A 23,603-nucleotide genomic window follows, 5' to 3' on the forward strand; every position below is an offset into this window, starting at 1 on the left:
AGTAAAATAGTCATTGAAAGGGTTGTGCCAACTCTTTGTAGTTATTGAAAAAAATTCAATTAATTAACAACAATTAGTTCTGTGAAATAGTATTGCTTTTATAAATATTACTTTTGCCTTTTCTAAGGTCATCTTGTTCCATCTCATACTGAAGCTTAGAGCACCTGGCTGCTAGGAAACTTGAAGGAATGGATGACAGTAGAAATGATTTGGATTAAGGCATTCTGGGCCACAGTGAAAGGCAGTTCTATAACTTCTGAGGGGCAAAGGGCTTAAAGTGTCTGTAAACACTAAACCAAGATTAGTGTTTCCCCTAGAGACCCACACTTTTAATTCCTTTGGTAAAGTTGCAGACCTTTTCCCTTCAGGTTGCATTTCCATTTTAGGGAAACTAGTCATAATGTTGGTACTGCTTCTTAAATGCCATTCTTGCCCTTCTACATACTTCTGCATTCTGCACACTGTAAGTAGGTATGCAGAGAAATAATTTTTGCATTGCAGATGGGCAATTGCCAGAGTATATGACAGGCAAGAACTGTTGGAATCTCTCCCTTTTGAAACCAAAATAGGAAGAAAAGGAGGTGTAGATCTACACTGCTATATAATGCAGTTTCATAATACAGTTTAATGGCATTGAACTCTGCATTTCCATATAATGCAGTTCGATGCAGTTAAATTGCGTTATGTGGCAGTGTAGTTGGAGCCTAAATGATAGCATAAGATACAAAATTTATCTCTTATACTCTGGTAAACATTATTGATAAAAGATATCCTCTTATTAAATTTGACGAGCTGTTTTCTGATGTTTGTTGTTTATTCATTCATTCATTTTCTACTGCATGACCTCACGGACCAGCCCACGCCAGAGCTCCCTGATATATTTTCTAATATAAACTGCTAATATTATTGTGCATTAATACATTTCACTTGTACAGTAAAAGAATATGAGTGAGAAAGAAGGTTTGGACTGCAAAACCTACTATAAATATTTTCTTATCTGATTTAAGTCCTTCTCCACTATATTCAGGCCAATTATAATTCTTCTTGGACTTTTTGAGCGAAGTGTGATCTGTGAAAAGATATGTACCGGAAACAAATAAAAGTAATGCAGTGTTACCAGACAGACTGGAGCCAAGAGGGGATTACATTTTTTCCTCTTGTCAGATTGCAAAGGAAGGGGTAAAGGAATAAGGAGTTCAACCAGGAGATGATCTGTTTTGCAGTAACATTGAGAACAAGCTCCTCCACCTAGAGTTGAGACAAGCAGATAGGCTAGCTGGAGAGGCCTTTGGAGACTTATCCCACCCTTGACATGACAGTTGTTCTGCAGTCATAGGAATGAGTGTCTCCAGAAAGGAAGCTGTCATTTTGAGGTTTGTGATTCCTCACAAAGGCCGCATGTTTGATATCCTTCTGTGCCAAGAAGGCACCTAAGGGGGATAGGCTTATGACAATAGGCAATGTAACCATCAGAAATGTTGATAGGTGTTATATATGGTAGGCACATAAATACAGGCAGACATGTCTGCCTTCTGCAAAGGTTGTGGGCATAAAGTATTACTTTGGTAACTTGGTAGATAGCACTTGGGGATATTCAATTAGTGTGGTAAATGTTGGCTCACTTGTATTGTAAGATGTAGTTGTCAGGCTTAGGAAATCAAGATTTGGTTGTTAGGAAGGAGGTGGAATGACTGAAATGCTGCTTTCTCAGGGTCGGCATGACATTAAAGTTGAGCAATGGAAAGCTCTAAAACTATCAGGAATGCTCAATAAAGTTCTGTAATCTTGACGAGTGATCTGCAAGTTGAATACATTATTTACAGGAGTCATAAAAATAAGAAAATTCTGGAATAATTTTGAAAAATAATATTTTGGAAAAAGTTACCTGAGAAGTATTCCTGCCTCACATTATATCTATTCCTAAAACGAGTCTGTATACCAGAAGCCAGTGTAACACCAACTATAGAAAGGAATTTAGGGGAGATGTAAAACTATAGGCTAGTTCATTGAATGTCTGGTCAAGGTAATTTGGTAGAAAGTAGAGGTGTACACGATATCATTTTAGTGTATTGGATTTGGGGGATTCAGCTGCTAAATCCACAAAAACAAGCCTGGAGAGCGGCAGCCGAAGCCTTAGCTGATATGGATCATACTTAAGTTACATCCCTTCCACAAATATGATTTCTTTTCTTTTCCAGGACCGCTATATGATCCTAGGTCAAAATGGATTTTTTGTGAACCCTTCAGATTCATTGGCCATTATTGCTGCCAATCTTCCCTGCATTCCATATTTTTGTCAGATGGCTGTGCGAGGTTTTGGTAGGAGCATGCCAACTAGCACTGCTTTGGACAGGTAAGAAGGGGTAAGACTATTTTTGTGATAATACATAAGGGGAGATAGCTGTAGTTTTTCAGAAGTCTAGTTACTATAGTTCATATCAGCCATAGCCTTATTTAAAACCTTATTAAAATATGGGCTCATTTTAATAAGTCTTGTGACTCATGATAAGTGTTTTCAGATTGCAATTCACAGGCAGAACTTTTAGCCAGCATCTCTCAGATGAACTGTGCTAAATAATTAAAAATCTAGAAGGACTGAAAGGTGGGCTGAAATATCCTAATTATAGTATGAACATCTCCTGTTCCTCAGAATAAATTTTTGATGTAGTTGTTGTTGTTCATTCGTTCAGTCGTCTCCGACTCTTCGTGACCTCATGGACCAGCCCACGCCAGAGCTCCCTGTCGGCCGTCACCACCCCCAGCTCCCTCAAGGTCAGTCCCGTCACTTCAAGGATGCCATCCATCCATCTTGCCCTTGGTCGACCCCTCTTCCTTTTGCCTTCCACTTTCCCCAGCATCATTGTCTTCTCTAGGCTTTCCTGTCTCCTCATGATGTGGCCAAAGTACTTCGACTTTGTCTCTAGTATCTTTCCCTCCAGTGAGCAGTCGGGCTTTATTTCCTGGAGGATGGACTGGTTGGATCTTCTCGCAGTCCAAGGCACTCTCAGAACTTTCCTCCAGCACCACAGTTCAAAAGCATCTATCTTCCTTCGTTCAGCCTTCCCTAAGGTCCAGCTCTCACATCCGTAGGTTACTACAGGGAATACCATGGCTTTGACTAGGCGGATCTTTGTTGCCAGTCTGATGTCTCTACTCTTTACTATTTTATCGAGATTGGACATTGCTCTCCTCCCAAGAAGTAAGCGTCTTCTGATTTCCTGGCCACAGTCTGCATCTGCAGTAATCTTTGCACCTAGAAATACAAAGTCTGTCACGGCCTCCACGGTTTCTCCCTCTATTTTCCAGTTGTCAATCATTCTTGTTGCCATAATCTTAGTTTTTTTGACGTTTAGCTGCAACCCGGCTTTTGCGCTTTCTTCTTTCACCTTGATTAGAAGGCTCCTCAGCTCCTCCTCGCTTTCGGCCATCAGAGTGGTGTCATCTGCATATCTGAGGTTGTTAATGTTTCTTCCAGCAATTTTCACCCCAGCTTTGCATTCATCCAGTCCCGCACATCGCATGATGTGTTCTGCATACAAGTTAAAAAGGTTGGGTGAGAGGATGCAGCCTTGCCGTACGCCTTTCCCAATCTTGAACCAGTCTGTTGTTCCGTGGTCAGTTCTTACTGTTGCTACTTGGTCCTTGTACAGATTCCTCAGGAGAGAGACAAGGTGGCTTGGGATGCCCATCCCACTAAGAACTTGCCACAATTTATTATGATCCACACAGTCAAAGGCTTTAGAATAGTCAATGAAGCAGAAGTAGATGTTTTTCTGAAACTCCCTGCCTTTCTCCATTATCCAGCGGATATTGGCAATTTGGTCTCTCGTTCCTCTGCCTTTTCTAAACCCAGCTTGAACATCTGGCAACTCTCGCTCCATGTATTGCTGGAGTCTTCCTTGCAGGATCTTGAGCATTACCTTGCTGGCATGAGAAATAAGGGCCACTGTACGGAAGTTGGAGCAGTCTTTCGCATTTCCCTTTTTTGGTATGAGGATATAAGTTGATTTTTTCCAGTCTGATGGCCATTCTTGTGTTTTCCATATTTGCTGGCAAATGGCATGCATCACCTTGACAGCATCATCTTTTAAGATTTTAAACAGTTCAGCTGGGATCCCGTCGTCTCCTGCTGCCTTGTTGTTAGCAATGCTTCTTAAGGCCCATTCAACCTCACTCCTCAGGATGTCTGGTTCTAATTCATTCACCACACCGTCAAAACTATCCTCAATATTATTATCCTTCCTATACAGATCTTCCGTATAGTCTCGCCACCTTCTCTTGATCTCTTCAGCTTCTGTTAGGTCCCTGCCATCTTTGTTTCTTATCATACCAATTTTTGCCTGAAATTTACCTCCAATGTTTCTAATTTTCTGGAAGAGGTCTCTTGTCCTTCCTATTCTGTTGTCTTCTTCCACTTCCATGCATTGCTTATTTAAAAATAGTTCCTTATCTCTTCTGGCTAACCTCTGGAATTGCGCATTTAACTGGGCATATCTCCCCTTATCCCTGTTTCCTTTTGCTTTCCTCCTTTCTTGGGCTACTTCCAGTGTCTCAGCAGACAACCATTTTGCCTTCTTCGTTTTCTTTTTCTTTCGGACGTACTTTGTTGCCGCCTCCTGAACAATGTCTCGGACTTCTGTCCATAGTTCTTCTGGGACTCTGTTTACTAAATCTAGTCCTTCAAATCTGTTCTTCACTTCCACTGTATATTCGCTAGGAATATTAGTGAGATCATATCTAACTGGTCTGTGTATTTTCCCTGATCTCTTTAGTTTTATTCTAAATTGGGCAATAAGAAGTTCGTGATCTGAGCTACAGTCAGCCCCAGGTCTTGTTTTCACCGACTGGATGGATGTCCGCCACCTTTGGCTGCAAAGGATGTAGTCAATCTGATTTCGGTGTTGACCGTCTGGAGAGGTCCATGTGTAAAGCCGTCTTTTAGGTTGTTGGAAGAGAGTATTCGTTATACACAGCGAGTTTTCCTGGCAAAATTCTATCAGCCTGCGTCCCGCTTCATTTTGTTCTCCCAGACCATGCTTGCCTGTGATCCCTGTTGTCATTTGACTTCCCACCTTGGCATTCCAGTCTCCTGTAATGAAAATAATGTCTCTTTTTGGTGTATTATCCAGTAGTTCCTGCAGATCCTCATAGAACTGATCTACTTCTGCTTCTTCAGCAGCTGTGGTTGGGGCATATATTTGGATCACTGTAATGTTGAAAGGCTTTCCTTGCACTCGAATTGAGATCATTCTGTCATTTTTTGGGTTGTATCCAAGCACCGCTTTAGCGAATTTCTTATTAATTATGAAGGCTACTCCATTTCTTCGATGTTCCTCTTGTCCGCAGTAGTAGATCTGGTGGTCATCTGATGTGAAGTGGCCCATTCCAATCCATTTCAGTTCGCTGACCCCCAGAATGTCTATCTTTAGTCTTGACATCTCACCAATAACAACATCCAATTTGCCCTGGCTCATAGATCTTACATTCCAGGTTCCTATGGTGTGTTGATCTTTAGAGCATCGGATTCGTCGTTCACCTCCAGTACCGTCGGCCGCTAGCCTTCCTTTCGGCTTTGAGCTAGCTGCGTCATCACATCTGGGGCTAGTTGAACTTATCCTCTGCTCCTCCCCAGTAGCATTTTGGCCATCTTCCGACCTGGGAGTCCCATCTTCCAATGGCATACCGACATATCTCTGGTTGTACTGGTCCATTTAGTTTTCTTGGCAAGGATACTGGAGTGGTTTGCCATTGCCTTCCCCAGGGATCACGCTTGGTCTGACCTCTCTGCCACAACCGTCCCGTCTTGGGTGTCCCTTCACGGTTTCGCTCATGACATCATTGAGGTGCTCAAGCTCCAGCGCCCCGACAAGGCGGTGATCCTTTGCTGGAGATGTAGTAGTTGGATAAATTTAATGAACATTCAGAATTTCACTTCAGCAAGATTTTTTTATTCACATTGCCTTCTTGCTTTTAAAAAACATGTATTAGCAATTAAATAATTACAGTCAGTCTCAAAATAATTGGATATATTATGCTTTTGAACAATATTCCAGATGCTTTAAGCTATTGTTCCCAATCTCATGAGTCCTGTGTAGTAATTCTTATCTAGTAGGCCAGAAAAGAAGCCTGGATAACAGTAGGGCAAACCTCCATTTTGAGAGTGTATGCCAGGGAAGCAGCCATCTTGAGTGGGGATAGCTAGATGGGAGGAGTTTGAGGATAGATGGGAGGAGTTTGAGGTCTCCTGGGATTGGCTAGAACAGATGGGAGGAGCCAAGTCTTAGGAGGAAAAAAAGATTTCAGCTTCTGAGGAGAAGAGAATTGGGAGCTGGTGGGAGCAGAAGTATATTTGACTTGCTATTTCATCATTCTTCTTCTAAAATAACTACTAACTTTTCATCAAAATCAAACACCAGTCAGAATGAATTAATCACCATCTTTCTATATTTGTTTTAAAAAGAACAGATAACCCCACATTCCTAGTGTGTTTTATCAGGAATGGCTTTGCTATGACTTTTGGAGACACACTATAGTTAATTCCTTGTGTGGTAATGTTGCTGCCATTGCTTTGGTTCACCAGAAGGGTTATGTGTAATCAGTTCAGCATGTCTCAACACCTTTTGTGAATGTTATATAGCCATCCAAAATCCAGTGTGTGTGTGCATGCTAATTTTAGAGCCAATGTTGTCATCCTGTTTTGAAATCAATGGTTTGTGTCTATGTATTCTGTGAGATTGAATGAAAAATGTTTAGTTAAATAAAATCTTGTATATAAACCAATTCTAGATTCTTGCTATTTAGGCAGAGCATCAATTCAGTAAGAGAACCAGTGTGGTGTAATGGTTTCAGTACTGAACTACGACTCCAGAGTTTAAGATACCAGCCATGGAAACCCAGTGGGTGACCTTGGTTTAATCACATTTTCTCAGCCTTAGGAAAAGGCAATGGCAAAACACATCAATCCAAGAAACCTCAGTGATACATCCAGCTTATCTTAATCAGAAATTGCAAATGACTTGAAGGCAGAAAACAAGCAACAATAAATCCACTCATAAAGACATGCATAGATTCCATTTTATGAAATTAAGGAAAAACTCATGTTGTTTTCAACCAGTGGTTCCCAACCTTTTTTTCACCAGAGCCCACTTGACCAGGGACCATTTTGACCAGGGACCACTTTGACCAGGGACCACTTTGACCAGGGACCAACTTAAACAGGGACCACTTGTACAGGGACCACTTTGACCAGGGACCACTCTCCAACATTAGCACTCAGTGTTGGAGCAGAGCTAGTCAGCTCTGCTGAAAGGAGCAGAAATAAAATAAATTAAGAGAAAAGAGGTTCGCAGGCTGGATTTTTGTTCTCCTAGCCCACTGCTGGGCCACAGCCCACAGGTTGTTAACCTCTGTTTTAGACACAGTTGAAGATTATTAGAAGAACAAAAACAGCTCACTTTCATCTGATTTGTGGGATATTTCTTTTTTAAACGTCTTCCCAATATGTTGGAAGAGCTAAGTACCCTTTTGATACCGTGCACTGTTGCTATTTCAACTTTGTCACTTGCTTACTTCCATTGGTGTATATAGCTAGCATACTAATTACGTGTAGTGTGACATGTCTCTCAAGAAGAGTAACCTAATTGTTTCCTGCTGTGTTTGATTCTAGGTGTTGGGTAGCTTGGTGCCTCACATAACATTTACTTAAAGGTCTTAGATGCTTGACTGGATAAGCCAACTGTACTTTTGGCAGCCTGTTCGCAGTCTCATTATGTCAGCCTGTAATGATGAGTACATTCCTTCATGTCATGATCACAACAACCCACATGTCTTATGTGTACAGGATTTTCTTTTCATTTTTAGAAGATGGATTTTCTGCCTAATGCATTAATGGCTGTACTAATATGTCCAAAAACTCTCCACAGATAGCAGCAGCAAATAAATAAAGTGCCCATACTGAGAGATATCTGGAGCCTGAAATCGCTCTTAAGATAGAGAAACAGACACTACTTTGTAGATTATATTGGTGCACAAGTTCATGTATCATAGCCACAGCCAGTCTTATCTGCAGAATATTTGATGTCTTCAGTATTTTCCAAAGCTGACTAGACTCTAGCAGCTTATATTCTTTTGATGTCTGTTGTCTAATTTATTTTGGACTTTGCGATAAAGACATTTCAACTGAACATCTGAAAAGGGCTTACTTTCAGTGGTGAAGAACCCCAATAAATTACTGAATAGAAGAGGCAAAGAATAACCTTGCTACCTATCTTAACAACAACAACCCAAAATAATAATGATGGTTAAGACCACTGCTCTCATTTTTGAAAATACAAAATCCAGTTGTAGCCAAAAGAGTGATAATTAACCAATGGATTGAATATAGAATCATAGAATCATAGAGTTGGAAGAGACCTCATCTATCCAGTCCAACCCCCTGCCAAGAAGCAGGAAAATCGCATTCCAAGCATCCCCAACAGAGGGCCATCCAGCCTCTGCTTAAAAGCCTCCGATGAAGGAGCCTCCACCACACTCCGGGGAAGAGAGTTGCACTACTGAACAGCTCTCCTTACAATTACGTTCTTCCTAATGTTCTTTCCTGTAGTTTGAAGCCATTATTCCATGTCCCAGTCTCCAGGGCAGCAAAAAACACGCTTGCTTCCTCCTCCCTATGACTTCCCATCACATGTTTATACATGACCCTCATGTCTCCTCTCAGCCTTCCCTTCTTCAGGCTAAACATGCCCAGCTCTTTAAGCCGCTCCTCATAGGGCTTGCTCTGCAGACCCTTGATCATTTTAATCGCCCTCCTCTGGACATATTCCAACTTGTCAACATCTCCCTTCAATTGTGGTGCCCAGAATTGGACACAGTATTCCAGGTGCAGTCTGACCAAGCCAGAATAAAGGGGTAGCATGACTTCCCTAGATTGGCTTTTTTATCTGCAGCATGACATTGTTGCTCATGTTTAACTTGTCCACGAAGACTCCAAGATTCTTTTCACACGTACTGCTGTCAAGCCAGGCGTCCCCATTCTGTATCCTACAAATTAATTATAGAAATGAACATTTCAGTGTATGAGTTTAATAGCAAATAATGCAGTAAACATGCATTAGAGATGGGGATAGAAAATAAGGTTTCAAGAACTATAGTTGAGGTTCCGATATTAGCTCACTTATCCGAAAGATGTCAGGGTAAGCACGAGGTTAGAATATCTACCCTTGATTATTGGGGTGGGAGGGTTCTATTTTCGTTTATTTGATTTTGTGGGGGTTGCTTTGTTTTTGTTTTATATTTTGTAATGGATGTTTCTTTTGATGGTTGCTTAATATATTTCATGGATTTTTTAAAATTGTAAGTGGCAGAACTGCTTTTTAAAAATGTGATACATGTTTTTAACACCAACAACAACAATTGGAAGTGAAATTACCTAAGGTTAAGTTGTTCACACGTTGTGGAAAAGATTCACAGGTATGTAAACTTTCAATTAGTTTGCTGCTTGAACCAGGATTGCTAAACGAAGGTATGCCTAGTTTGGCATTGTCCAGAAGTTATGAAAAAAGGACTTTCTATCTTTAAAATTTGAAAAAGAAACCCCTAATCAAAACAGATAATTCAGCTCCCATATACATGGGGATATGCTCCAAGACCTACCTATGGATACCTGAAACCATGGATAATCGCGAACTCTATATTTGAACTATAGTTGAACTGAAAGCAGACTGCAGAATCACATTGTAGGACCTAGAGAGCCCCACAAATATTTGGGAATGGGGATATATTTGATAAACAACCATGGTAAACAAAACCATAAGTATTGAATCCATGGTTATACAAGGGTCATACTGTATTTCTGCACTGGAATGCTTTGGAGTAAGCTTTTGTGTATTACAGCTGCAAAAAAAAAGGTCAGATCCCTTTTAGCACAGGGTGTGCCTCCTCTGCTGCAGATCATAAAACAGTTGTCAACACTACATAGACTTGGAATGGACCCAGGATATTTCAGGGTGCTCTGTTACCATGCATACATCTAAAATACATTGAGCACGATTGAATTCATGAGTCATAGCCACCACTGTATTATTGTTCATGGTGTTGTTGGTACAAAAATATTATCTTTTCAATGCAGTACTGAGGAAATCGTTATATTCTAAATCAACTGACAGATAGAACAGGATACAGGCATCCCCCAAGTTATGAACAAGATTGATTTTGTAGGTTTGTTCTTAAGTTGAATTTGCATGTAAGTTGGAACAGGTACCTTTTTTAAAGTGAAACTCCAGCCAAATATATATATACTGTACAACTTTGGAGAGCATAGGGAAGGGTTAACACCCCTGTGGTGTTTGTTTTGCTGTCTGCGTCCCTGTTCAAAAGATTTCACCTCACTTTCCATCCCTGTGATAATTAGATTTTGAACAATTTGGCTTGTGGAAACAAGGATTGGTGATAAATCTTCATTGGGAGTTCCCCGTGATAACTCTTCCAGGAGTGAATTTCCCTTCCAAGGGGTAGATTTCTCTCACTTCCTGTTGTTTCATCTCTGTTCTTAACTATGAGTCATTTGTAAGTCGGGTGGTTGTAATTAAGGGACTGTCCCCCCTCTCTTTATTTATATGTATGTATATGTTAAATCTCTCATTCTATTGGAAACATGTAAAGTCGGGAACCCAGCTATTGGTAATGTGCCCTGTTTGTGTGTGCAGTTTCACACAATAGGAAATAGGAGCTATAAGCCAAGTGCTTTTGTTTTTGGAAAGCTGCTGCCAAATCACAAGTCTTTGTTTTAAAAGAGCTAGAATTTTCTAGCTGTTTTTCTCCTGCATTAACACAAGCTTTTTGTGTCTGCCATTGATTTGAAGCAGTCATATGCATGTTGTTTCAAAGACTGATAATGGTTTTCATTGGTTTTATTTAAGTCTTTTTGTGAAGTTTTGGGGAAACCAAAGAACCTGTGTTTTCGCATTCTAAAAAGCTGTATTTTGAGGGATTGGCAATTTTATGGGAGAGAGACATGCATCAGTTCATGCAGGTAGATAGAAGGATGCAATTTTTGTGTATGTCTCCCTGGAAACAAATGTGATAATGTATACAGTCATAGGACAAGCACATCTTACATATAGATGATCTATAGCTTTTGTAACTATGAGTCTGAACATTAGCTATCATGTGTCATTTGTTTTTATGTAAAACATCAGTATCCAACTAGCCTGCAGGAGAACTCTAAAGTGGCTCAGTGTTAAAATGGGAAACAGTTTAAAAGATTGTGATCATCTAGTATCAAAGCACTTAAACAACAGTAGGAAACAATGCTGTACTTACCCAATAAAAGGCATTCATAGTCCAGAGGCGGCAGAACAGCTATGTACAACACAAATTCCTTCCAAAAAAAAAAAAAAGGTTACACTTTTTAAAGAATACTTGGAAGAATGGCTGGAATTACTTGAGGAAGAAGTGTCTTGCCTGTCTCCTTAAGAGTGGTGTTGCTTCAGAGTTGGGGTTAAAGGCTTAACTGGTGGCTGCTGTTGCAGAGAGAATCTGATTATAGGTTTTGGCATATCTAAGGTTAGAAACATTTAGGTTCTGTGACTACATTTATCAATACACAGTGTGATTGGGGATTAATGTGGTCCATCGCAATAGGCCCTTTCTGGAATTCTGCTGAGTGTTCCAATATATTAAACATAGCTAAGACATGATCCATTCTTACATGCATACATATGCCCTATAAAATTCTGACAGCTGTTGTGCTTTGACACATAAGCTTTGAAGGACCCTCTGATGATCTCTTTGGCCTAAGTTTTAGCTTTCAGATTTGGTGTATGTTCTGCGGCTATAACTAGGTACTATGTCCATTAAATTAAACCTTTTTTTGACCAGAGACCACTTGACCAGGGACCATTTTGACCAGGAACCACTCTCTAATATTAGTACCAAAAGGGTCACAAATCAGTTTTTGGTCAACTTTAGATTCGGTTTGTTTATTTGGGGTGCTGATACAGAAAATTGCATTGGATAGACCACATCAGGTCTAGTTTCTGATACAGAACATATGCCATCCAGTAGTTCCATTTGCGCGCCCACAGAAAATCATATTTAATAAACCTCAGCACTATACGGGGGTTTCGTGAGACCAGCCATTCTCATTGCAATGGTGTAGTAATGGTGAGGCTACGGACTATATTTTAGTTCTTGCCGATCACTGGTGGTCCACAGACCACAGGGTAGGAACCACTGTCATAGAATCATAAAGAAATCACAAGGGCCATTTAGTCCAGTGCTTCACATCACAGTCAAAACACCCTCAGCAGATGGACATCCAGCCTGGGAAGGAGACTCCACCATCCTCCCAGGCAGCTTATTCCACTGTCAAACAGCTCTTCCAGTCAGGAAGTTCTTCACAATGTTTAGATGGAATCTCTTTTCCTATAGCTTGAATCCATTGCTCTATGTCAGTCTTTGAAGCAACAGAAAACAAGCTTGCTCCATCTTCAATATGACATCATTTAAAATATTTTAGCATGTCTATCATGTCTAGCCAAGGCATAAAATTGATGTACTTAAGACATTGGACATTTCTAACAGCATTGTTTTCCATCACCCTGATGACGTCTTGGAGAAGTGGCAACAGCACTTCAATATCATTTCTAACTAAGAGTTCCCGTATCCACCTAACCAGTCTGCAGCCATCATAGAGGGACCTGTCCCACAAATCGCATAGGATGAAATCAAGCAAGCTATCACAAAAATGAAGTCAAATAAGGCTACCAGTTCTGATGACTTGCTTGCTTGTGTTTGGAAGCTGTTGGGAGAGTGAGGATGTGAGTGGCTCGCTGAGCTTTTCAACAGGATCATCACTGAGAGCAAGCCGCTGGACATCTGGCAGCCAAGTGTGACTGTGCCCATCTGGAAGGGGAAAGGAGATGTTGCTAAATGCGCTTTGTATAGACCAATCCACTTGCTCTGTTATACTAATATAACCATATTATATAACCAATATAATTATTATAAAACCTAGTACTGGAGTCTGTGTCTATTTTTTTCTCTGAAAGTGCCTAATGCAACCTGTCTCACTAAAAGCGGAATAAAAGAACCTATTTAATGTTTTTAAAGGTACTTATGACATATTTATGATAGATGAAGATGCTATACTTATATATTAGGAAATTTATCGGGATTAAAATTAATAGAAAGAAGTCAATGATCATGACAAAAGATATTAAAAAGAAAGGGCGAGATGAACTTGAAAAAGTAACAGGAATCAAGATAACAAATTTTTAAAAATATTTAGGAGTAAACATTACAGCCAAGAATGCCCAATTATTGAAGAATAGCTATGAAGAAAAATGGAAAGAGGCTTGTTTGCTCTGTAGTTGTTCCCCACGATTGCTTTCTTGGTTCCACTTCATTCTTGTGTTATTTTCTGCAGTGTAGTGCTTCAAGAAGGCCATTTGGGACTTGTCTTACTTATCTCTCAGAAGTGTCCTGGTTATCTATTCTATGTGTTAAGGCCTTCCATTCCAATGTCTTTTTTTCATTTCATAAATTAGAGATGACAGGAGTAACACTTGGTAAAAGACCTTGGGAGTAACAGCTGTAATACTTAGCCATATATGGGGTATTGGCAGTTGTTTAGGGTCACTCTTGCAAGATGCACTTGATGCCTTTTAAGGGAACACAGTGCATGCAGAGTGAAAATATCCAGAAGCGAAACATCTACTTCATAGACCTGCCACTGTTAAAATGTTAACAGGATCAAATGAGCAGTACAAACACCAGAGTCTGGCATTTAGAACACAGGAAACATAAACGAGAAAGTTAATCTTAATTCAGAAATCTTAACTAACATATGAGGAACATTTATTTAAAGATTGAACATTTATTGAAATATTGTACTTTGGGATTTTTTCCCCTGATGCTCCACATATTACAATAAGACCCAATACATTCAAATTATATCATTTTTAATATTTATTTTTTATTGAAGAAATAAAATAGTCATTTTTTAACAACATCTAAAAAACGGGGGGAAATGGTAGGTCTATTAACAATCAGAGGAAAAAAATATTTAAAAACCCAAAAACAAAAACAAGAGCTTTTTAAATGTATGAACTGTTAAATAGAAGAATGGACTGTCTCAGATGGAAGGGAATTCTTTTTCTGAGGTCTTTAAACAGAGTTTGGTATCTTTCAGGAGCACTTTAGTTGTGTATTCCTGCATGGCGGAGTGTTGGATTACTTGGTCTTTATGGACCCTTTCAGTTCTAAGATTCAATAATTCTGTGGCTTTGCATCTGGAGACAGTTCTCTACCCCACCTGTTTCACTAGACAACAGCTGCCACTGCATATTGAAATTAAAGAACAATATCCTTTAGTTAAATTTTGGCAACTCTGTTCATATATGCAAACAGTTCAGTACATTCCAAAGGTAAAAGTGCATTCAGACTGAGGACTGTACTGCATGAGGCTTTTAAAATGGGCCCTGGTGTTGCAAGCCTGTCTTTCTTTGAGCAGAGCACGTCAGGAAAACTGAAAGCGCTTTTAGCTTACCCCAGCTGCTGGGACGTAATATGCCCTCCCCTTTTCCCCAAAGGAATTATGAAACTCCAGAAGTTCAAAATTTCAAGAAATTGAGGATTCGCAGTTAATTACTTCTACATTTTCCAAGTTCACAAGAACTGTCCCTAAAAACGCTTAAAATATTAATAAAAATAAAGACACATTTTGCAGTTACAAGTCTTTTCCTATTTTGCGTATTCTGCAAGGGGGAGTTGTACTTATGATCTGGGTGTTTTAAATATGTTGTACCCCACCTCGAGCTGTGAGGAACTTGAACAAATGTGTTTTTATGCCTGAAATATTTTTATTTATGTATCTTTCATTGCTTTTTATTCCACCACCCACTTTTTTTTTTGCTTAGAACTCCATTGTGTTTTATAAATTAAATTTATCGGATTAGTTTTATAGTATCATGGTTTCTAGGGAATATCTATTTAGATAATCTGTTTGTAATAGAAAAAGACCATGGGACTGGTTGACATAACAGTGCGCAAGTGACTGGGTAATTAATGCTGGCTCTGTGTAGTTGTGATCATCCTCAATCCACAGTTTGTCTCAAGTATCAGCAGCCCAAATGTGTATTGTTACTTTCTTTTAAGGGTTCTTAACAAAGGGAGTAAGATAGGATTGATGTGAATCATAATGTTCTTAAGAAGGTTTTAAGTTCGACATTAATCATCTAGGAATACCCTGTTTCTCTGGTTTCAGAACCATAGAATCATAGAGTTGGAAGAGACCTCGTTGGCGATTCAGTCCAAACCCCTGCCAAGAAGCAGGAAAATCGCATTCAAAGCACTGCTATAAGGTTGTTTTGATTTGAGACAGACTTCCAGAATATTACTTTTGGGTTTGGGGGGTCCATCCATGAAGGCTAGTAACTCTTAAAAGGAACACTGTAAATTCCAAAGTCATTATGTTTTTGTTGTGTTTCGTCGAGTTGTTTCTGACTTGTGCTATGAGGTTGTCTCAGCAAGATTTGTCCAGAGAGCGTTTGCCATTGCTATGTTACTGTATTTAAAATACTGTTTTAGCCATGCCTGCATTCCTATGGTACAGTATATGTGAATAGGTTCCACAACTGCATTTTAGATCTTTCTTCTACATCGCTCGTCTTGTTTTGGCTGTTCGTTACCTGTATCCTTAATTTATTATACTTTTAGATTTAGGTCTGTTTAGAATAAACTGTTTCTTCTTCCTTTCATTCCAAATCCGAGGAACTCTGAATCCTACATCTTTCTTCATAGAGTTCCACAAACCATTTAGTTTATTGTGTAGGGTGTCTTCCATTTCCTGGACCCTCTGGGATTGAAATGTATAACATGAAGGGCTGGTTTATGTTTTGTAAATGTTTCTGGCACTATTCTCCCATCTTGACATGAGCATTTTTAAATGTGCAGCTGACACCTGGAAGACAGGAAAGCCAAGAGAGACAGAGCTGTAATGTAAATACATCTTCATTATTTTTAAAACTGCATTTCATACTCCAGAAAAGATCAATGTTAGATGAGATTGTATTGACTCAGTGTCACCTGCAGCAGTTATTTAAAGAAGATGTGAATCTTTGGAGGGTGGGATGGATATTGAAACTTTTACAGCTGCTAGCTAACACACAAGAACATCCTCTTTTACAGTATAATCAACTATTTTTGTAAACATTTAGATCAGGGGTCCTCAAACTAAGGCCCGGGGGCCGGATACGGCCCTCCAAGGTCATTTACCTGGCCCTCGCTCAGGATCAACTTAAATCTGAAATTACTTGAAAGCACACAACCACAACAACAATTCTATCTCATCAGCCAAAAGCAAGCCCACACTTCCCATTGAAATACTAATAAGTTTATATTTGTTTAAAATTGTTCTTCATTTTAATTATTGTATTGTTTTAAAGTGTTTTTTGCACTACAAATAAGATATGTGTAGTGTGCATAGGATTTTTCCCCCCAAATTATAATCTTGCCCTCCAATAGTTTGAGGGTCTGTGACCTGGCCCTCTGTTTAAAAAGTTTGTGGACCCCTGATTTAGATAATTGTAAAGGCACTTACAGCTTTGTAAATCATATATAATGTGTATGTATGTGTGTATGTACTTTTACTTGTCTGTCAACTTAAAGAAACCCCATTAAGTTTTAGATGCTGTCCAAACACAGTCAGTTTATATAGACCAGAGTGCTCTCTTTGGCAGCACATATACTAAAATTGGAATGATACAGAGTTTATATAGACCAGATTGACTTATTGCCAATTGCTGGGGGAAGGGTCACCTACACTACACTTCATTCCACCCACTTTTAGTGATATTTTGGCTGCCTTAAACCTAATAGAAGGTCTGGGGCTTAAGTGAAAAGAAATTTCAATTCAGGGGAACTCTACCACTGATCTCTATATTCGAAAATGAAAAATGAAAATTTAGTAAATAAAAACTTTATATCACTCATGCAATGTACTGCAAGGCTCAAAATATTCCAAACCTAGAAAAAATGAGAAAAAATTTCAGGAAAGCATTGGCTAAATAGGATATGAGCTACAATGCTGCCTTTGTGACCGCATCTCCCTCCATAAACCTGCACAATCTCTTTGATCCTCTGGGGATGCCCTCCTTTCACTCCCACCTTCAGCACAAGTACAACTTGTGGGGGACAAGGGAGAGAGCCTTCTCTGCTGTAGCCCCTCGGCTTTGGAGCTCGCTGCCCAGTGAGATTAGGCAAGCCTCTGTCTTGGCAGCTTTTAAGAAAGAAGTGACTTGAGAAACTGCAAGTCACATCTCGTGTGAGAGAATTGGCCGTTTGCAAAGATGTTGCCCAGGGGATGCCCAGATGTGTTACTATCCTGTGGGAGGCTTCTCTCATGTCCCTGCATGGGAAGCTGGAGCTCACCCCGTCTCACGGATTCAAAGCACAAGGGTTTAACCTATTGAGTTACCATGACTCCTTAGCTGTATTAGTAGTAGCTGTACTAATAGATCATAAGAATCAGAGTTGCTAATATTTTTTAAGGAGAACATGTGCTCCTAAGCTTAAAATATTTAGCATTTTAAAATGTTTGCAAAATATCTCTTTATATGAATTTCCACATTTTCTCCTTTTATTTGTGTTTCCACGTATCTTGAATTAATTTTCTAACACCATATCATTCCTTCACTTGGCAGGTTCAGTCCTGTTGAGTAATTTTTTTTAGAAATGTCATACATTATCACCAACTTTTATATCAGTTATTTTATCTGCTACCCACAGTGCAAATATAATTGTGTAAGGAGGAAGAGTGGGTTCTCAAGAGCAGAGTGTTAAGTTATCAGCAGTGCCAAATTTCGGTATTTGATAATATTGTGTGATGTCCAAAGTAAAAAGGAGGATTTATCGTGAAACTTGAAGCAACCCATTAATGCGGGTTATGCACACCTGAGGTCAAGAGTTGAAAAGAAAAGACATTTTTGCAGTCAAAAATTTGAACTGCTTTAGGGCTCACTGTGATTGGTGTACAAATGTAACCAAGTAGGTGACAGCCCAGATCTTCTTAACAATCTAATCTCTCATTCTTCAACAAAACTTCAAGCTATAACAAGGAATAGAATCGTGTACACACATATCCATGACTAAATCCCTCGATTTGACAGGGTAAAATTGCATCCAAATATGTAAATATCTGGACTATCCCAAAACTGTGGTGTCATATGATTATCTCTTTTAGAGTCGCAAAATCCATGAAGGTCCCTGTATATGAAACACCAGCAGGTTGGAGGTTCTTCTCAAATCTGATGGATTCTGGTCGATGTTCACTGTGTGGAGAAGAAAGTTTTGGCACTGGTGAGACATAATACAATATACTATATGAATATACAGTATACTATATGATGTGGCCACGGTAGTCCATGCCTTAGTTCCCTCTAGACTGGATTATTGCAATGCACTCTACATGGGGTTGCCCTTGAAGACGGCCCGGAAACTTCAATTGGTCCTGCATTCAGCTGCCAGAATTCTAACTGGAGCAAATTACAGGGAGCGGTCTACCCCCGTTTAAGGAGTTCCATTGGCTGCCGTTCATTTTCTGGTCCCTATTCAAGGTGTAGGTTGTCACCTACAAAGCCCTGAACGGTTTGGGACCAACCTACCTTCGTAACTGCATTTCTGTCTATGCACCTGCACAATCCCTTTGATCATCAGGGGAGGTCCTCCTTTCGCTCCTGCCCCCTTCTCTGTGGTGGCTCCTAGACTTTGGAACTCGCTACCCAGTGAGATTAGGCAAGTGCCCAATTTGGCAGCCTTCACGAAGAGCCTAAAAACTTGGCTGTTCCAGTGTGCCTTTGAGGATTGAACAACAAGTTCCTTACCTTGACTAACTCAGTATATAATGTCTTTCGATGCACTTTATCTCACCCTCCAGTTAATTGAATCCCATTGTTTATCCCATCCGAACTTCCCATCAGATACATCATCCAACTCATCCATCTCACCCAGGGTTTTAAAAATTCTATTCGTTGTATTTGACCCTGCCCACTAGGTTCCAGTGTTTTGTTATTTATGTTATACTCTGTGTTTATCTTGTATTATTTTTGTATTTATTTTATTGTATTTTATTTGATGTATTATCATATGATTTTTTGTTGTATTCTTTTGCTCTGTTGTAATTTGTTGGGTTTGGCCTCATGTTAGCCGCCCCGAGTCCCCTTGGGGAGATGGAGGCGGGGTATAAATAAAGTTGTTTATTATTATTATTATTATTATTATTATTATTATTAAGAGAAAATATATATCAAGTATAATCCCATGGTGATTTAAGTTTGTACTTTTTAAGCCATGCTTGCAGTCAGGCAGTTATGTGTGCTGGTCCACCAGAGCCCTGGTAAACATTCTCATTTTGCAGTTTGCTTTATCAAAACAAAGCATGTACTTAATGGATTTCCCTCTTCCTGTTGGCCAAAAGAAGTGAAGACTAACAGAATCTGATTCATTCCACTACATAACTGCTTGACAATCTGTCAGAGTTCAGGAAGGTCTCAAGCTGTTTCCAGGAATACAAACTGTGAGATGCCGACCATATAAATCCTCTGATATTGGTTTTTTGTATTAAACCAGCTTGTTACTCCCATCCTGGAATACAAGGATTTCTTGAAATTGGCCTTCTAACTATTTCAGTTAAATGCTCTGTTTACAGTTATCTAAAAGTACAAATAAATAAAAAAATATTGTTTTCAGCATATTAGCCTGGGTCAACACTTAACTGATTAATCTGGGGTAAACTGTTCAGAGTTGCTCTAATGCAGCCTGGGAGTATCCCTTGAGCCCTTTGGCTATTTAGACAGATGAATAGGCTTGCTGGTGAAGTGGCATTTCCTGATCACTTGACTCGACGCCATGATGTGAACTCACCTGAAGTGACACCTACAGCAAGCCTCTGGTTGGGAGCTGCTTGAGGCCAGCAATGCAGCAGTGAGGCGGCTGAATATTTAGACACTGGATTGGGCCAGATCCAGTCTGGAGCTACTTTGAGTCTCCTGTGGACGAGATAAAGTGGGGTATAAATAAATATAATCATCATCATCTAACTGCCTACATTGCCAAAACTCCAGGATGATTCTGAAGCTTCATGGAAGCTCCAGAGTAATTCCCATTTCCCCTTTAGCTGCATTAATGGCTGGATGCAGTGCTTCTGCTGGGAATCCAGCATCTAGATTCCTCGCAATGCCTGGGAGATGAGTTTACATTTGGCCCATGTAGTTATGACCTGCTAAGGTGATTATCCCAATCTCTAGATATGCTTGCATGTTGTATTCCGTGAAGTCTTTTCCAACTTATGACAACCCTAAGCAGACCCGTAGTCAGGATTTTGATTCAGGAGGGGGGGGGGTGAGTTTGATTTCGGGGGGGAGGGGGAGGGCTGAGGATCTACCCTAGCAAACCTTTTGTATCATTATCCCAGTACCCCCATGCATATGGGATATTTTGAGCATGGTGATCAGATAATGATATGAATAAACATAACAGCTTAAATAATGTACCAGTAGGGCCTTCTCGCTGACCACCCTGACCATGCCTGACCCTAAGGCAACCCCATCATTGGGGGGGGGGGGGTTGCCCAGAGTTGTTCAAAGAGGGTTTGCATTTACCTTCCTCTGAGGCAGAAATAATATGACTTTCTGCATCTTTCCAAAAGTTACACATGTGGGTTTAAACCCTGATCTCCAAAGTTTAGTCCAACCAACACTCAAACCTTCCAGACCTTTATAACTGTAGTAGGTCTGTAGTGCAGTCCTAGCTATATTTCTTTGGATGTTTTTGCTCCAAGTTCTAAGAGTTTCAGCAATTATTGATGTAAGATTGTAGAATAAAGTAAAATTGTCAAATACTTTTTTAAAAGTAAGTATTTGCTTTTGTTGTATATATACAACAAAAAGGGGGAAGAAGAAAACAAGGAGGGGAAGTAAATAAGACAGCAATGTAGACTAGGCATGTACTTTAAAATTAGGCAACAGTCTTCCAGACTATTACAAAAAAAATCTGCTTTTGCAACATTTGCTGCTGAGATTTGTCAGTTTGTGTAGCCTCTATCTCTGCTCATAGCCTGTCATAGCTAGCTTTTTCAGTCTCTGTAAAAAGCATTGGGATATTTGAAGGCGGGTATATGACATCACAAGTAACCTCACCAACCATTCTCTTTAATGGCTTTGCTTACCTAGTGGGTCTGAATGATTTGAGACCTTATAGGGACACTTATTTTGAAGGAATAGTGTTCTATAAATCCTTTTTTGTAAATTGTAAGGGAACATGCATCCTGGGTTGCTGTGAGTTTTCCGGGCTGTATGGCCATGTTCCAGAAGCATTCTCTCCTGACGTTTCACTCACATCTATGGCAGATATCCTCAAAGTTAGTGGAGTTTATATATCTGTGGAATGTCCAGGGTCCAGGGCCTTTGTTTGAGGCAGGTGTGACTGTTGCAATTGGCCACCTTGATTAGCATTGAATGGCCTTGCATGTTCCCTGCTCCTAGTATTGGGGGGAGGGATGGCCAAGGAACCTGGTACAGATTGCATATATTAAACCATAAAAATCTCTTGGAGTTTTGTTGTTATTGTGGTATACAATATAATTTAAAATCCCACCCTCTAGGTGGGCATAAAATATTGTCACTGTGCCAGGAATTGCTAATGAGTTATCCAGGACAACAGAAATGACATCTACCAGTAGTATTATTTTTTTTAAAAAGGAGAACTACAACTACAAATACCAAAGCCATCAGCAACATTTACTTCATTCGAGGACCATCAGATTTCCAAAAAATGCATTTTCTTCAAGTTTCTATCTATAAAATTACATTCATGTGTAGTTAAAGCAGTGCCAATTGCTGACAGTGGAATAATAGGTGGAGAATGTTTATCTTTCCTTCTTGGAGTAATAAGCCTTTTCGCAAAGGGAAGGCATGCACAATGCAATCACACTGACCATCAGTTAAACTGTTTGTTGCAGGAATAGTGTTTAATTGAGTATCGGTATCTTCAAGTGCCACAGATCTTTACAGTACAAAGTTAATATTTTCTTGTCCAGTCAAAATGTATTGGTGGAAGGGAGTAAGTCAGACCTCTCCTCTCTAAGTTTACATTAGCTGCTCCATGCCATTTCCTACCCCATGTCTGAATTAAACTGACATGTTCACTTGTATTTGTATTTTGTTTATAGCAGAATATTTAGAATATGTAAAAATGATTCAGAGTATAATTTACTTTGGAAACAGAACATTTATTTAAGAGCTAGCAAGATGCTGCCTTAAAGTAAAGCTTCAGATGTTAAACCAGTGAGGTCACGTATTAATTCGATTCTTATGGAATCTCCCAAGGGGAAAAAGCTTCTGCTGTATTTCAGAGTAAAACATCTAAAAGGTTTCAGTATTACTTAAATTCTGAGTCAGTATCTTATTTACTGGTTTCAGTCTCTCCCCCCCCCCCCCCCGCCCCATTTTCTGCCTTTCTTCTCTTAAGTTCACTGCTTATAAAGAAGAGAAGAGATTTAAACAAATGCCCTTGTTGACTACTCTTGCTGTCATATATATATAATCCTGTGGTTGGACTGTCTTCAAAGAAATCTAGAAGGAAAATGATTAAATGTTCAGGAAAGGGAAGGGGTGAGGAGAGGGTTTGACTCTCGGGCAAAAGTTCCCAGTATATTCATTTGATAGGATACAAAAGTTCAGAACAATTTAATTTAATGTGGGTTAGTTAATTTTTTGTGACTGCTCGAAGAAATATATTGCTTCTTGGAATCATGTTTGTGTTACTATGTTTCATAGTAAATCCAATAAAAGTGTTTCCAGTAGGTGAGCCTAGAAGATAACTTGGCCAACACAATGCTGCACATGACCGGTCTTTGGCACAGTGCCATGTCAAACTTATAAGCCCATAAATGCATGGCCATATTTAACCAGCCTGTGGTCTCTGCACAAACTTCCCTGTACTCATTGGCACCCGTAAATAGCAAGAAGAGTTCACTGTAAGTAATCCCTCATTGAAAATATTACTCAGGGTTGGATTTCACTTGCATTTTGAATCCCTATGTTTCAGAGAGATCGCTGGTGATTCTGCATTGCCCATTCTTCATCTTCAAGATATAGAATTTTATTTATTTATTTATTTATTTCTCACATTTCTATCCCGTCCTTCTCAACCCCCAAAGGGCGACTCAGGACGGTTTACAATGGGCCCCATTCCGAAGCCATTACATAACAAATTACAAAATTAAAACCACAAATAGACATAAAAGCATAATTAACTATACATAAGCCATCGTTAAAACAGTAAAACAGTCTCATCAGCCATATCGTCATTCCAGTCATATTCCCTTAAAGTGGTGTTTGCATCTCTTGTCCAAAAGCCTTGTCCCAAAACCATGCCTTTAGTTTCTTTCGAAAAACTAGGAGGGAGGTGGCCGATCTTATCTCAGCTGGGAGTGTGTTCCATAGGCGGGGGGCACCACCGAGAAGGCCCTGTCTCTCGTCCCCACCAGGCGCATTTGTGCTGTTGATGGGAGCGAGAGCAGGGCCTTCCCGGATGATCTTAGGTTT

At 39.7% G+C, this 23,603-nt stretch overlaps 1 protein-coding gene across 1 annotated transcript in view; it reads left to right on the plus strand.

Moving 5' to 3' along the window:
- PGM5 (phosphoglucomutase 5) overlaps positions 1 to 23,603 on the plus strand; it is a 69,127-nt gene that overhangs the window by 21,099 nt on the left and 24,425 nt on the right. The window contains exons 6-7 of the mRNA XM_060762246.2: positions 2,199 to 2,353; positions 18,242 to 18,357. Coding sequence (XP_060618229.1) covers positions 2,199 to 2,353; positions 18,242 to 18,357 — 271 coding nt within the window. The remainder of the gene's footprint in view (positions 1 to 2,198; positions 2,354 to 18,241; positions 18,358 to 23,603) is intronic.

This window comes from Anolis sagrei, chromosome 2 (genome assembly GCF_037176765.1).
Source record: "Anolis sagrei isolate rAnoSag1 chromosome 2, rAnoSag1.mat, whole genome shotgun sequence".
Lineage (NCBI taxonomy): Eukaryota > Metazoa > Chordata > Lepidosauria > Squamata > Dactyloidae > Anolis > Anolis sagrei.